We start from the raw sequence: 16,806 nt of genomic DNA, 5'->3' as shown, positions 1-16,806 counted from the left end.
ACCTGGTCCAAAGATTCCAGCATCAGAAAAGGGGAGTGGGCGGAGCTCTAGAGCCTCAGCCTAATGCCACGCCCCTTTCTCACGCTACAGAGAATGGGAAGCGAAGTTTGGTGGAAACTTGAAACAGTGAGCAAGTGAGTCATTAAGGGATGCTGTGTCTAAATAGCCTGCCAGGTGAGGAAAACCCATGAATGAAATGTTAACGCCACTACAGCCTTTTCTGGAAAGCTGTCCACCCGCCCCAGGCCTCCAAGACTACCCAGCTGCAGCTTCTGCTAAGTCGCTCCAGTCGTGTCAGACTCAGTGCGACCCCATAGACGGCAGCCCACCAGGCTTCTCTGTCCCTGGGATTCTCTAGGCAAGAATACTGGAGTGGGTTGCCATTTCCTTCTCCAGTGCATGAAAGGGAAAAGTGAAAAGTCTCTCAGTCATGTCCAAAGACTCTTCGCGACCCCATGGACTATAGCCTACCAGGCTCCTCCATCCATGGGATTTTCCAGGCAAGAGTACTGGAGTAGGTTGCCATTTCCTTCGCCAGGCAAGACTGCCCAGACTGGAGGAGAAATGACTACCTCAGAACTGGACAGAGGCAGATATGTCTCTGCCCTTCTCTGGCCCTCCCTATCTCTCGCGGTCATTGTCTGAGCACCTCCCCCCACTTCATTTCTGACTCTTCTAAGGCGAGCCCAGGGCCTCCACTCACACCCACCCACTCCTGCCGGGTCCCCGGACCGAGCCCTAGGGACAGCAGTTATAGCCCGTGGAGGATGTGACGGTGACCTCGGAGAATCACAAGACCTGGGAAAATGCAGCTGGCCCTCCCTACAAAAGTTGGTTTTCCAGACCCTCCTCTGGACTTTATTAGATCTTTTGAAGCCAGGAGACAAATAAGAGCATATTTTTTTTAGGCATGCGGGGGTCACCCTGACCCCACTCGAGTCCCAATCCAGTGCCTCTTGTGCTCACGCCCTGCCCCGGGAGGAGGCTGGCGACCGTGGTCTGCCGCTGACTTGGCGGTGCCCACCTTCCAGCACCAGCTGCTCCACAATCGGAACAACCCCTTCCACCCAGGCGGCCTTCTCCTCCTCCCAGAGGGCATTCTCCTCCTCCCAGAGGGACTTCTTATCCTCCCAGAGGACCTTCTCCTCCTCCAGGAGGGCTCTCTCCTCCACCCACAGGGCCTTTTCTTCCTCCCATAGGACCTTGTCCTCCTGAAGGACGTTCCGGTCTCTTTCCCACAAGGCGTTGTCCTCCTTCCAGAAGGCCCTGTCTTTCTTCCAGAAGATTCGGTACTTTTTCCAAAAGGCTTTTTCTTCTTCCCGAAAAGATTTTTCCATTTCCCAGAAGGCTTTTTCCTCTTTCCAGAAGGTTTTCTCCTCTTCCCAGAAAAGCCTCTCCTCTTCCCAAAAGCCCAAGATCTCACCACGGAAGGCACTCATCTTGCTCCGGAAATCCCACATCTCTTTCCGGAAGTCTTCGATCTTCTCCCGGAAGTGTCTCATCTCCTCGCGGAAGGCCTTTTCTTCCCGGAGCTTGTGGATTAATTTCTTTTGGCGAATGCTGGAGGAGGAGACCACCAGCGAGCGGAAGCAGGCAAGTCCCATCCACTTTCTCACCTTGAAGGGAAACATAGTCCCGGTTGGCCAGGATGGCGGGGTGGCTGTGATGGAGGACCGGGCCACCGGCCAGGATCAGGTCAGCTGGTCCAACCCTGTGGGGACACGGGAAAGAACACACCCTTTAATATAGCATACCAGAGGGCAAGCCTTGGAGTCTATGTGGCACTACTGAGCTTTTTTTTTTTAATCTTACATCTTTTTTACATTTACATGTATCTGTTCTTTTGCAAATTCTTTTCTCATTTAGGTTATTACAGAATATTGAGCTGAGTTCCCTATTCTACACAGCAGGTTCTTATTGGTTATCTGTTTTATATATAGCAGTGTGTACGTGTCAATCCATCCCTCCCCCCAACCCTTACCCCATGGTAATCATAAGTTGGTTCTCTAAGTCTGTGAGTCTGTTTCTGTTTTGTAAATAAGTTCATTTTATCTTTTTTTTTAAGGTTCCACATATAAATGATATCATATAATATTTGTCTTTCTCTGATTTACTTCAATTGGTATGATAATCTCTGGGGGCATCCCTATTGCTGCAAATAGCATTATTTCATCTTTTTATGACTGAGTAATATTCCATTGTCGCAAAGAGCTGGACACAACTGAGCAACTGAACTGAACTAAATATTCCATTGTATGTGTCTACCACTTCTGCTTTATCCATTCTTCTGTTAATGGATATTTAGGTTGCTTCCATGTCCTGCTGTTGCAAGCAGTACTGCAGTGATACTCCAAGGATACAATGGGGTGCTTGTATCCTTTCGAACTATGTTTTCCTCTGGATATATGCCTAGGAATGGGATTGCCGGATCATATGCTAGCTCTGTTTTTAGTTTCTTAAGGAACCTTCATGTTGTTCTTCATAGTGGCTGTACCAGTTTGCATTCCCACCAACAGGGTAGGAGGGTCCATTATTGGGAAATTTTAACCATTGTTCTCTTTGTCCTCCTGGTTGTATTTTTGAGGGACAAGCTTTGGTAGGGAAAGATGCTGGATGATCATGGCTTTGGGCTGAAGAGGTGGTCAGTACCTTCAAAGCTCAAGGCCACTGAAATAACAGGCCAACAAGGTCAATGATTCTCAACTAGGATGTCAGGGCACACAAGTGTGATATGATCAATTAAGACATATGACAGTTTTGTTTTGCTTTTAAATAATCAAGTGCCATAGCCACATAGTGATTTATTTGTGTTACATCAACCAGAATATATCTGAGGTTTTGGCCCTCTCACTGGGGAGTTGCTCATAACCTTCTGATGGGTGTGCTCAAAGAAGGGGGCCACACATGTGCATGTCCTCTGTTACAAGCCATGTGGGAAACAGAAGATGAAACCCTTTGACCTACAGGAGTCAGTTTAGTAGGAGGGTCTATTTTGGGAACATAAGTTTGAAACCAAGATGTGAAACAGGACACAGTGGTTTCTAGGATGTGGGAAAGAGGAACTGTTAACACGGTAGCCAGTAATAGTGAACAATAATGACACATTATGACCCAGCAGGTCTGCTCCCAGATATGTGCCCTGAGGAAACATATGAACTATGTCCAGGTTATGTGCACAGGAATGTTCAAGCAGTTCTGTTCATAGAGCCCAACAATGTAAGCAATCCAGTGACCCTAGCAATAACATGGAGTTCAAATGTAGTGGTCTGTTCGTGCAATGGAGAGCATAGCTACATGTGACCATGTAGATGAACCTTGTAAACAGAATGCTGAAAGAAAGAAGCTGGTTCAGACTTTGAAGGAAAATTTTTCAAATAGGCAAAATTACATTCTATTGTTTAGGGCAATATACTTAGGGGATAACACAAAAGAGACAAGCAAGGGAGTAAATCCCATTAAATCAAGATAGTAATTATCTAGGAGGTTGGGATTAACATGTACACACCAGTATGTGTATAATTGGAGAAGGGAATGGGAATCCACTCCAGTATTCTTGCCTGGAGAATCTCATGGACAGAGGAGCCTGCAGGGCTACAGTCCATCGTGTTGCAAAGAGTCTGGCATAACTGAACAACTAACACACATTCATAAAATAGGTAACCAACAGAGACTGACTGTATAGCACAAGGAACTCTACTCAATATTCTATAATAACCTATATGGGAAAAGAATCTGAAAAAGAATAGAGATATGTGTGTGTATAACTGAATCACTTTGCTATATACCTGAACCTACCACATCAACTCCAATATAAAATAAAAATTTAAAAAGATAGTAATTACTTGTGTGTGAGGGAGGGGTTGGGGAGGTAGGATACTAGGGGTCGTGATTGGGTGGGTAAATGAGCGGGCTTCTGAGGGGCTAGTAGTCATATTCCACTTCTTTATTTGGTGGCACTGGTGTGTTTATTCATTATTTTTTAAAAAGTGCTAAGTTGTCTATGGATATTTTATATGCTCCAGTAAATGCACTGTATTTCACAGTGAAATAAAAGCTTGGGAGGGAGGAAGAAATAAAGATATCGGGGAGGAAAGAAGAAAGGAAGGAATGAGGGAGGAGGGGAGGAGACTTCCACACACTGCCGTTATCTGATGTATCGGGTATCAGAACCATCCACAAAAATTCCGGTAACAAAGGTGGGCCGAGAGACGAGGAAAAGGTCTGAATATGGGACAGCAGTTAGAGTGCAGGGAAGACAAGGGCTTGAATTTCGACGTCAAGCTTTCTCGAAGCATCCTCCAGGGTCTGGCCTCACACAGTGGGCCTTGCCAAGCACCACAACACCATGGAGCATCGTGAGTTCTTTCAGGAGATTTGCAGACTTTCTCCCTCTTTTTCTACTTTCTGACTCAGGAGCAGGGAGTGAGGGAGAAGGAAAGAACACATAGCCAGCGTGTGTGTGTGTGTCTGTGTGTGTGTGTGTGTGTGAAAGGGAGAGATGACGTTTATATCCAGCATTGAACTGATAGCAAAAATATTTAGCAACTTGGTCACTAATTTCAAATGAAATCTTCCCTCCTCATGCAACCGTACAGCTAAAGGAAAATATAGACACCAACACGAAGAAACACGTGTAGAAACATTGGACGTTATCACTGAAGACAATAATCTATTTTTCAAAAGACAACAAAACGAAGTTTACAGAAGTCTTCTTTTCTGTGTGGGACCTGTCTGTCCCCAGTGAGTCCCCTGCATAGTAAACATTTGTGCAGGCTTCTCTGTCTTTCTTCTGCAGCATTTTCCGTACATCTCCCAATGCAGAAAGTGACCACCTTCCAAATGACACTAGAGTTTTATTTCTTATTCCATAAGCAATGTTTGCACAAGCTAGAGAATTCGCTTGAAACTGTTTAATAAATTCCTCTTTCCTTTATGCCATAGATACCAATAACCACCCAGTTCTACATTTCACCCCGTCGATGTGATCCCCAGGTGTTATTTTGTGACTCTTTCTGGCTTCACACTTTTTGCAGGTCTAACATCAGTCATTGCTTTTAGTGGGCTCTACTTTTAGGGCTGGTCTCCTCAAAGACCCCGAGCGTGTCTGCCTTAATGAAGAGAGAATGCAAAGCTGAGTGGAGAAGTCAAATCAGGGGAGCTGGCCCAGTGCACGGAGTCCCTTGAGAAGAGAGCAGACTACATACTGAAGGTCGGTGAGCACTGAGGGCCCGCTGTACACAGTTTCCCCCTGAATCTAACTCCCCACGTGGGGAGCAGCAGGGGAAATCTGCTAATGACATTCACTGGACAAGTGTTTTGTAGAAATACACACATCATAAGAAAAGTATTCAGGGGCACCTCTTGTTCCCAGAAGCATTGTGGAGAAAACAGAGGTCCGTGAGCTGGAACTCCCCTCCAGCTCACTCTCTAGGCATCCACCTCCATCTTGAATGCCTTCTGCAAGGCTAGGCTTTCCCCCATCTCCTCCCAACTGCATGGTGACCTTAGTTTCATCAGCGATGCCTCAACTCATGAGTCATCCACATCTTGCCCTCTGCTCAATCTGACCTCTCAGCACACGAACACATGCTCAAGTCTGCCTCATCTTAAAACCAACCAACACAGCAACCCCTCCGAAACAAGGTTCTCTGACTCCCTATTGCTAGTTCTCTCTAAATAGTCTTCCTAAAAGAGCAGTTGACAACCGCCATCCCCATTCCTGTATTGCATCTGCACCATCGTCCTTCAGCAATCTTGTGCCCCCTAAGTTGACCAAAATGTTCTCTCTTCAGATCATCAGTGACCCACTAGTTTTCAGTCCTTACCTTACTGACCTCTTGGCAGCACTGGACGTGAATCCTTTTTGAAACTCCTTCCCTCTTGACGTCTATAACGCCAGGCCATTATGTTCTCCTGCCACTTCCCTGATGGTTCTAGGCTGTTTGTGGACTCCTTTTCCCAACAGAATATATTTTATCCATTTCAAGCAGAACCTACCTCATAGGGCTCTTGTGGAGAATAAATTGGTATGTTGAGTGCCAAGTACAGTGCCTGACACAAGCAAGTCCTCAACAAATAGGAAATAAGGATGACTATAGTTACTATTTTGTATCATTTTCAGTCTTCTTACAGTGCATGCCAGGACAGTCATGATCCATCCCTACAAACAGTTTAGCCTTACCTCTCAGCCATCTCCCCTGACACCTGTGTTCTAGTCACCTGGAATTCCTCAAACGTTGAGTTTTCCCCGCTTCTATGCCATGTTGTACTCTCTCCCTGGATAGTCTTGCCCAAATCCACTTTCCTTCATTCAGGTAACACTTCAAGACTCAGATAAGGAGTCCCCTCTCTTAGGCAGCTTCTCCTGAAACCTGAAACTCCTCCACCAAGTTCAGACTGAGCAAACATCCTCCCTACCCACCCAACCTCAGCCTCTCCTGCCACCTTCCTGCTAGAAACACTTCATCTCCCGTCTGTCTGCTGCGTTTAGCATGTCTGGTATGTAATAGATGTTCACTAAACATCAGCTGACTGAATGGCAGTCTTTCTGGGTTAAAATATTGGAAAAACTTATCCCCAAAGTTTCCCTTATTACCACTTTAATTATCTTTGAGAAAGAGATAAAATAAGTACCATGTCAAATACACAGATGCCCATTTGGACATAAAGTACAGTATGAAACTGTAAATGTGTGTCTATATGGGTATAAAAGCATGAGTCAGAAACACATGTCTAATCTTCAATCTTGTAAGTCAAGGCTAGGAACTTATTTTTAAAGGAAATGTTATATATCACTCTATGTTTAGAACTAACCCTACCCAATCTAAAGCCAACAGTTACTTACTGCTTAGCTGTTTCCCAACTGGGCAAGTTCTGTAGCCCTCAGAGGGCAGGCAGTCACTGTCACATCAGATCTCTAGTGATGTCACTTTGACAGGCTCCCCAACACTGTTTGCAAAGACCCCTCTATGTCCTCTCAGTCCTGACTCACAGGGTGGAGAGGGCCCAGATGGGACCCTAAATGAGAAACTCTGAAGAGCGGAGGAAGAACCTGGAAAGACTTTGTCTTCCATCTTTGACTTCATCAATAGGCTGGCATTGTTGATGACTTGCAAATGATTGTTACCTCACATTCTACCTGGATTGTGCCCAGGAGCAGTCTTCCAGGGAATAACGTTTCAGTGGATTGGGGAGAGGGTTGAATGTAATGAATCATTTCTTTTGCTGCTGTCAGGATTCCCTCTTTTCTCTCTCTTTTGACAGTTTGACTGCACTGGGTCTAAATGTGGGCCTCTTTGGGTTTGTACTGCTTCGAGTTTGTGGAGCTTCTTAGATGAAGAGATTTGATGCAGATTTCCCTCATGTTTGAGAAGTTTCTGGCTATTTCTTCAAATATCCTTTCTTCCTCTTTCTTTCTCGCCTTTCCTCCTAGGATTCCTATCATACATATGTATCCCTATCATATGTAGCTTGATGATGTCCCACAAATCTCTGAGGCTCTGTTCATTTCTCTTCACTCTTTTGTCTTTATGTTGCTTAGCCTGGATCATCTTAATTGACCCGTCTTCAAGTTCACTGATTCTTCCTTCTGCCAATTCAAATCTGCTGTGAGCCCCTATGTTTTTCATTTTTAAGGCCAGAATTTCTATTTGGTTCTTTTTTAAAAAATAGATTTTTTTTATTGATACATCATTCTCATGCTTACCTTTAATTCTTTAGGCATGGTCTCTTTCAGTCCTTTGATCACATTTATAACAGCTGTTTCATGTCTTGGTCTAGTAAGTTAACATTTGCACTTCCTCAGAGGCAGTTTTTAACCAAAAAGAAAATAACTCAGAATCATAGTTTCTATTGACTCCCTTTCCCCTCTGAGTATGAGCCATTCTTTCTTGTTTCTTTGCATGTCATGAAAGTTTTTGTTAAAAAGTGAACATTTAAAATAATATAATCTTAAATATCACAATGTGATAATTCTGGAAATGAGATTTCCCCCTCATCAAGTTTGTTGTGTTTTTGTTATTACTATTTGTTTGTTTAGTGACTTTTCCTGGACTAACTCTATAAAGTCTGTATTTTTTGTTGCCCATGGCCACTGAAGTCTGCTTGATGCTTAGTGGTCAACTAATGATTGGACTAAGAACTCTTCCTGAGTCTCCCTTCCTTTGTGTGTGTGTGTGTGTGTGTGTGTGTGTGTGTGTGTGTGTACACACGTGCATGCATGTGTTGGGACGTGCCTTAAATGCTCATGCAGGCTGTTTACAATCCTTGCCTTAGCCTTCACTTCCTGCTTATGCAGGACCTCAAGGGCAATCTGAGGTATGGAATTACAGCCTCCTCAGGTCTTTTTTGGGCATGTGCACACTCACATGCTTGTGACCTTCCAGATTCCCAGAAATATCTCAGAATTCTTTATAAAGCTTCTATCTTATTCTCCAGTTATTCTTAAATTATTGGTCAGCCTCTTACTATCCCAAGCTAGTAACACTGCCTCAGGCAGCTGTGATATTAAACAATGACACTCTTTTTTTTAATTTTTTTGGACAAATGCCTCAAGACTAGGGTTGTTTGCATAAACTAAGCATTACATTAGGTCAAATAAAGACAAGTCCTGTGGATAGAGCTTTTCAGTAAACTGCTTTTCAGTGACTTGTTTGCAAGTCAGCTGTTATGCTTTGGCCACCTGATTTGAAAAGCCAACTCATTGGAAGAGATCCTGATGCTGGGAAAGATTGAAGGCAAAAGAAAAAGGGGGCAGCAGAGGATGAGATGGTTAGATAGCATACCGACTTAATGGACATGAATTTGAGTGAACTCCAGGAGATACTGGAGGACAGAGGAGCCTGGTGTGCCATAGTCCATTGGGTCACAAAGTGTCTGACATGACTTAAAGACCAAAAACCAACAACAAGACCCATCCTGTCCCCTTATTTAGTCATTCTAAGATTCCTAATTCATTGCTTAAAAAAAAATTTTTTTTAATTGAAGGATAATTGCTTTATAGAATTTTGTTGTTTTATACTGTCAAACCTCAACCTGAATCAGCCATAGGTACACATATATCCCCTCCCTGTTGAACCTTCCTCCCATATCCCTCCCCACCCCACCCCTCTCGGTTGATACAGAGCCCCTGTTTGAGTTTCTTAGCCATACAGCAAATTCCCATTGGCTATCTATTTTATATATGATAATGTAAGTTTCCATGTTACTCTTTCCATACATCTCACCCTCTCCTCCCCTGTCCCCATGCCCACAAGTCTATTCTCTATGTCTGTTTCTCCACTGCTGCCCTTTAAGTAAATTCTTCAGTACTATTTTTCTAGATTTCGTATAAATATATGCATTAGAATATGATATATGTCTTTCTCCTTCTGACTGACTTCACTCTGTATAATAGGTTCTAGGTTCATCTACCTCATTGGAACTGACTCAAATGTGTTCCTTTTTATGGCTGTGTAATATTTCGTTGTGTATATGAACCACAACTTTTTAAATCCATTCATCTGTTGATGGACATTTAGGTTGCTTCCATGTTCTAGCTATTGTAAATAGTGCTGCAATGAACAATGGGATACATGTGTCTTTTTCGAGTTTGGTTTCCTCAGGATATATGCCAGGAGTGGGATTGCTGGGTCATGTGGTGGTTTTATTCCTAGCTTTTTAAGGAATCTCCATACCATCTTCCATAGTGGCTGTATCAATTTACATTCCCACCAACAGTGCAAGAGTGTTCCCTTTTCTCCACACCCTCTCCAGCGTTTATTGTTTGTAGACTTTTTGATGATGGCCATTCTGACTGGTCTGAGGTGATATCTCATTGTGGTTTTGATTTGCATTTCTCTAATAATGAGCGATGTTGAGCATCTTTTAATGTGTTTGTTAGCCATCTGTGTGTCTTCTTTGGAGAAATGTCTGTTTAGGTCTTTTTCCCACTTTTTGATAGGGTTGTTTGTTTTTCTGGAATTGAGTTGTATGAGTTGCTTGTGTATTTTGGAAATTAATTCTTTGTTGTTTCATTTGCTATTATTTTCTCCCATTCTGAGGGTTGTCTTTTCCCCTTGCCTGTAGTTCCCTTTGCTGTGCAGAAGCTTTTAAGTTTAATCAGGTCCCACTTGTTTACTTTTGTTTTTATTACCATTACCCTAGGAGGCGGGTCATAGAGGATCTTGCTTGGATTTATGTCATCGAGCGTTCTGCCTTTGTTTTCCTCTAAGAGTTTTATAGTTTCTGATCTTACATTTAGGTCCTTAATCCACTTTGAGTTTATCTTTGTGTATGGTGTTAGGAGGTGTTCTAATTTCATTCTTTTACATGTGGCTGTCCAGTTTTCCCAGCACCATTTACTGAAGAGGCTCTCTTTACCCCATTGCATATTCTTGCCTCCTTTGTCAAATATAAGGCACCCATAGGTGCATGGGTTTATTTCTGGGCTTTCTGTCTTGTTCCATTGGTGTATGTTTCTGTTTTTGTGCGAGCACCATACTGTTCTGATGACTGTAGCTTTGTAGTGTAATCTGAAGTCAGGGAGGTTGATTCCTCCAGCTCCATTCTTCTTTCTCAAGACTTCTTTGGCTTTTCGGGGTCTTTTGTGTTTCCTTATGAACTGTGAAAGTTTTTGTTCCAGTTCTGTGAAAAATGTCACTGGTAAATTGATGGGGATTGCATTGAATCTGTAGATTGTGTTTGGTATTCCTTAATTTCTCTTTCTGATTTTTCACTGTTAGTATATAGAAATGCAAGTGATTTCTGTGTATTGATTTTGTACTCTGAAACTTTGCTAAATTCACTGATTAGCTCTAGTAATTTTCTGATACTACCTTTAGGGTTTTCTATGTACAATATCATGTCATCTGCGAACAGTGAGAGCTTTACTTCTTCTTTTCCAATCTGGATTCCTTTTATTTCTTTTTCTTCTCTGATTGCTGTAGCTAGGACTTCAAGAACTATGTTGAATAATAGTGGTGAAAGTGGACACCCTTGTTTTGTTCCTGATCTTAGGGGGATTGCTTTCAGTTTTTCATCACTGAGAATAATGCTTGCCTGTAGGCTTATCATATATGGCCCTTACTATGTTGAGGTATGTTCCTTCTATGCTTATTTTTTGAAGAGTTTTAATAATAAATGGGTATTGAATTTTTTCAGAGGCTTTTTCTGCATCTATTGAGATTATCATATGGTTTTTATCTTTCAATTTGTTAATATGGTATATCACATTGATTGATTTGTGTATACTGAAGAATCCTTGCATCCCTGGAATAAACCCAGCTTGATCATGGTGTATGAGCTTTTTGATGTGTTGCTGAATTCTGTTTGCTAAAATTTTGTTGAGGACTTGTACATCTATGTTCATCAGTGATATTGGCCTGTAGTTTTCTTTTTTTGTGTTGTTATCAGGTTATCTGGTTTTGGTTTTCAGGGTGATGGTAGCCTCGTAGAATGAGTTTGGAGGTGTTCCTTCCTCTGCAATTTTTTGAAAGAGTTTTAGAAGGATAGGCATTAGTTCTTCTCAAAATGTTTGATAGAATTCTCCTGTGAAACCATCTGGTCCTGGGCTTTTGTTTTTTGGAAGATTTTTGACCACAGCTTCAATTTCAGTGCTTATAATTGGGTTGTTCATAATTTTTATTTCCTCCTGGTTCAGTCTTGGAAGATTGAACTTTTCTAAGAATCTGTCCATTTCTTCCAGGTTATCCATTTTATTGCCATATTGTTGTTCATAATAGTTTCTTATAAGCCTTTGTATTTCTGCATTGTCTGTTGTAACCTCTCTTTTTTCATTTCTAATTGTGTTGATTTGATTCTTCTCTCTTTTTTTCTTGATGAGTCTGGCTAAAGGTTTGTCAATTTTGTTCATCTTCTCAAAGAACCAGCTCTTAGTTTTATTAATCTTTACTATTGTTTCTTTCATTTCTTTTTCATTTATTTCTGCTTGGATCTTTATGATTTCTTTCCTTCTACTAATTTTGGGTTTTTTTTTTTTTTTTTTGTTCTTCTTTTTCCAGTTGTTTTAGGTGTAAAGTTAGGTTGTCTGTTCGATGTTTTTCTTGTTTCTTGAAGTAGAATTGTATTGCTATAAACTTTCCTCTGAGAACTGCTTTTGCTGCATCCCATAGGTTTTGAGTTGTCATGTTTTCATTGTCATTTGTTTCTAGAAATTTTTTGATTTCCCTTTTGATTTCTTCAGTAACCTGTTGGTTATGTAGAAACGTGTTGTTTAATCTCCATGTGTTTGTGTTCCTTACAGTTTTTATCCAGTCTCATAGCATTGTGGTCAGAGAAGATGCTTGATACGAATTCAATTTTCTTAAATTTACTGAGGTTTGATTTGTGACCCAAGACGTGGTCTATCCTGGAGAATGTTCCATTTGCACTTGAGAAGAAGGTGTATTCTTCTGCATTTGGATGGAATGTCCTGAAGATATCAATGATATCCATCTCATCTAATGTATCATTTGACTTGTGTTTCCTTATTAATTTTCTGTTTTGATGACCTGTCCATTGGTGTGAGTGGGGTGTTAAAGTCTCCTATTATTATTGTGTTACTGTCAATTTCTCCTTTTATGTCTGTTAGTGTTTTTCTTATGTATTGAGGTGCTCCTATGTTGGGTGCATATATATTTACAATTGTTATGTCTTCCTCTTGTACTGATCCCTTGATCATTATGTAGTGTCCTACCTTATCTCTTGTTATCTTCTTTATTTTAAGTCTATTTTGTCTGATATGAGGATTGCTACTCCAGCTTTCTTTTGCTTCCCATTTGCATGGAATATATTTTTCCATCCTCTCACTTTCAGTCTATATGTCTTTAGGTCTGAAGTGGGTTTCTTGTAGACAGCATATATATGGTTCTTGTTTGTGTATCCATTCAGCCAGTCTTTGTCTTTTGGTTGGAGCATTTAATCCATTTACATTTAAAGTAATTATTGATATGTATATTCCTATTGCCATTTTGTTAATTGTTTCAGGTTGATTTTGTAGATCTTTTTCCTTCTCTTGTATTTCTTGATTATATAAGTCCCCTTAACATTTGTTGTAAAGCTGGTTTGGTGGTACTGAATTCTCCCAACTTTTCTTGTCTGTAAAGCTTTTTATTTCTCCATCAATTCTGAATGAGATCCTTGCTGGGTACAGTAATCTTGGTTGTAGATTTTTCCCTTTAAGTACTTTAAATATATCCTGCCATTCCCTTCTGCCCTGCAGAGTTTCTGCTGAAAGATCAGCTGTTAAACATATGGGGTTTCCCTTGTATTTTGCTTGTTGCTTTTCCCTTACTGCTTTTAATATTCTTTCTTTGTGTTTAGACTTTGTTAATTTGATTAGTATGTGTCTTGGCATGTTTCTCCTTGGGTTTATCCTGTATGGGACTCTTTGTGCCTCTCGGACTTGATGGACTATTTCCTTTTCCATGTTGAGGAAATTTTCAGCTATAATCTCTTCAAAAATTTTCTCATACCCTTTCTTGTTCTCTTCTTCTTCTGTGACCCCTATAATTTGAATGTTGGTGCATTTGATATTGTCCCAGAGGTCTCTGAGACTGTCCTCAGTTCTTTTCATGCTTTTTACTTTATTCTGCTCTTCAGAAGTTATTTCCACCATTTTATCTTCCAGCTCACTGATTTGTTCTTCTGCTTCAGATATTCTGTTTTTGATTCCTTCTAGAGTATTTTTAATTTCAGTAATTGTGTTGTTTGTCTCTGTATGTTTATTCTTTAATTCTTCTAGGTCTTCGTTAACTGATTCTTGCATTTTCTCCATTTTGTTTTCAAGGTTTTTGATCATCTTTGCTATCATTACTCTGAATTCTTTCTCAGGTAGTTCGCCTGTTTCCTCTTCATTTTTTGGACTTCTGTGTTCCTAGTTTGTTCCTTCATTTGTGTAATATTCCTCAGCCTTTTCTTTAATATATATTTTCTAACTTATTGCGTTTGAGGTCTCCTTTTCCCAGGCTTCAAGGTTGAATTCTTTCTTAATTCATTGCTTTTTAACTATTCTTTTCTAATGCATAAAGTTACTGTAATAATGGAGGTAGTCTGAACTATGAGTAATATTTTAGGTGGGGAGTTAGAGAGAAATAGATGTAGATGCTACGAGGAATGTTTCGAAGAGAGACTCAACAGGTTATCAGATGGTTGCATGGGATGAAGATGGAGAAAGTAAGGACAGGGCTAAGGTACCTGATCTCAGTGCCCAAAAAGTGACCAGGCACTGATTAGAAATTTGAAGTTGAAATGGAGTTGATTTAGATGAGATAGTGTTATTCTTGCATAAAATATTGGGATCCTCCGTGATTCAAATTCATAAAATCTTTATTACTCTAATTAAATCTTAAAGTCTCTGAAGCAAATAGTAAATGAGATTACTATTGTTAAATTTGAATGGGCACTAAAAAATAAATTGATCCTCAGCATCAGTGAGCTCACATTATTGAAAAAGATAAGCTTCCCTCTCTTATATTTTGCTCCAAATCAACTGCTCCTTTTCACTCAAGACATAAAGTTTAACTTAAATTTTTTTCAATACTCTTATTTAAAAAACAGTGTTGTCAATCTTGTTAGTCTTCAAAGCAATACAGGTTCATGGTAAAAAGAAAATATTAGAAAATAGAACAAAGATGAAGAAGAAAATTAAAAATCATCCATAATCCCAATACTCAGAGGAAACCACTGTAAACACTTTGGGGTAGTGTCTTCCAAAGTTTTTCCTTTACTTACAGCTAAGTTGAGTCTAAACAGTTGGTTTTATGCTGTACATACTGTTCTATGGCTTGGCCTTTCATGTAATAATATATCATAAAAATCTCCCCATTTCTATAAATATTTCTGAGAACATGATTTTCTATAGTTGCAAGAGTGCACATTCCTATACTTTTGGAAATTGATTTATTCCTTTAGGAACATAGATTATTTTCCTGGAAGATTAGGTCAAATTGGAAAACTGCTCACAAATGATGGCAATGGCAACTTCATTAATCATCATTGCCTATGGTCTCAGTCTCTGGGTTGAAAGAAGACAATTCTTCCTGGCAGCACAGTCATAGAAAGGAATCATTCTTGGGAAGTTGGCCTTGTGAAGGCAGACTTTGTTTTGTTCCTGCTTTATCCACAGTGCTCATTTGATGAAGAGCTTTCTGAAATCGAGCAGAAAATGACTAATAACCCAATATATAAATGACCAAAGGATGTGAATAAATTGATTGCAGACAAGTGCAAATAGCTCTTTAACATATGAAAAAATTTCCAACCTCAGTTATAGGGAAATGAAATGGAAAATAAACATTGCATTTCTCTCCTATCAGATAGGCAAAAATCCCAAAATTTGACAATATACTGTTAGTGAAACTGTAAGAAAATGGCTCCTCCTTTACAGTGCTGGTAGGAATCCAGCAGCTCCAGTCCCTATAGAGGTACATTTGTCAGTGTCCAACAAAATGATAGATCCATTTATCTATTGACTCAGCAATTCCATTTCTAGAAGTATATCTCCCAGGTACACATGTGTGTGCAAGTGTGCATGCATGCTGTCGCCTCAGCCATGTCCGACGCTCTGTGACCCTATGGACTGTAGAGTCCTGCCAGGCTCCTCCATCCGTGGGATTCCCCAGGCCAGAATACTGGAGTGGGTTGCCACGTCCTCCTCCAGGGGATCATCCTGACCCAGGGACTGAACCCATGGCTCCTGTGTCTTCTGCATCACAGGTGGATTCTTTACCTCTGAGCTGCTGGGGAAGCCCTAGGTACACTTATACAAGTACAAAATGATATTTGTGAAAGCTAATTTAATTCCTCGTGGGCATTGTATGTGACTGCAAAAAGATTGTACAGAATCCAGTTTTCCAGCAGTCGGGAACAACTTGATTAAATTATGGCATGGTCACACAGAGTACTATGCATCTATAAAAAACTGAGCAAAGGCTTCAACATGACGAGATCACCAAGATATATAAAGTGAGAAAAACAACAAGGTGCAGAATACTGCTACATATTGTATAAGAAAGAAAATAAGAATGTATACCTATGTGTTTCTTTACATTTGCACAAAGAAATACTCAAAGAAAAACACCAAATTAATAAAAAGGGTTATTTTTGAGGGAAACAATGGAGGAGGCAGGGGTAGAAGCAAGACTTCTTTGTGAATATCCTTCTAGAAGGTTTTGATCTTTAAATAATTCTGAAAAAAATTATTAATATTGGAAACAAACACATGAGCACAACCGTATATCTAATAGCACCATAATCACACAGAGGAGGAAGGATCTATTTCAACTGACTTTAGGGCACAATATTTTGACTGTAAGTCCTTAGTGAAATATATTGAAGGATAAAAAGAGCTACAAAGAGGGTCTTCCCCGGCAATCCAGTGGTGAAAGACTTTTCCTTCCAATACAGGGGGTATGGGTTCAATTCCTGATCAGGGAACTAAGATCCCACATGCCTCCTTGCCAGAAAGCCAAAAACATAAAGCAGACAATATTGTACCAAATTCAATAAAGACTTTAAAAATGGTCCACATAAAAAAAAAATTCTTGGAAAGAGCTACAAAGACATTTCAAATCTTGCCTTGGTCATTTTATTTCTTTAGCAGTGTTGGTATTGTTATTTTTGAAACTTTCTATTATATGACACAGCATCTAAGTAATTGTGTTAATAACAATAGGAATCAAGTTTTCAATGTAAGAGAAAAGGTGCACGATTATAATTTCACGTAAGTAAAATAAAATGCTATGTAGTGTTAAATTTAAAATTTTTAATGAACTCATGGTTTTAAACATATGCATTGTGTACCTCTGCTTATTGTAATGGACTAGTAAC

The 16,806-nt window shown here is 40.2% G+C and overlaps 1 protein-coding gene across 1 annotated transcript; it reads right to left on the bottom strand.

Moving 5' to 3' along the window:
* Window positions 1-846: 846 nt before the first annotated feature.
* CCDC70 (coiled-coil domain containing 70) lies at window positions 847-6,864 on the bottom strand. The gene is made up of 2 exons (XM_043892326.1): window positions 6,845-6,864; window positions 847-1,711 (listed from the first exon to the last, which is right to left on the bottom strand). Exon 2 carries the CDS (start codon window positions 1,629-1,631, stop codon window positions 963-965), a length of 669 nt encoding a protein of 222 aa, XP_043748261.1. The 5' UTR covers window positions 1,632-1,711; window positions 6,845-6,864; the 3' UTR covers window positions 847-962.
* Between the last annotated feature and the right edge of the window lie 9,942 nt (window positions 6,865-16,806).

This window comes from Cervus elaphus, chromosome 30 (assembly GCF_910594005.1).
Source record: "Cervus elaphus chromosome 30, mCerEla1.1, whole genome shotgun sequence".
Taxonomy (NCBI): Eukaryota; Metazoa; Chordata; class Mammalia; order Artiodactyla; family Cervidae; genus Cervus; species Cervus elaphus.
The sequence above is the reverse complement of the archived record's forward strand: the minus strand, read 5'-3'. Positions and strand labels throughout refer to the sequence as shown.

Excerpts from the sequence above, each read along its gene's own strand:
- CCDC70 (XM_043892326.1), bottom strand. The coding sequence starts at position 1,631 with ATGTTTCCCTTCAAGGTGAGAAAGTGGATGGGACTTGCCTGCTTCCGC.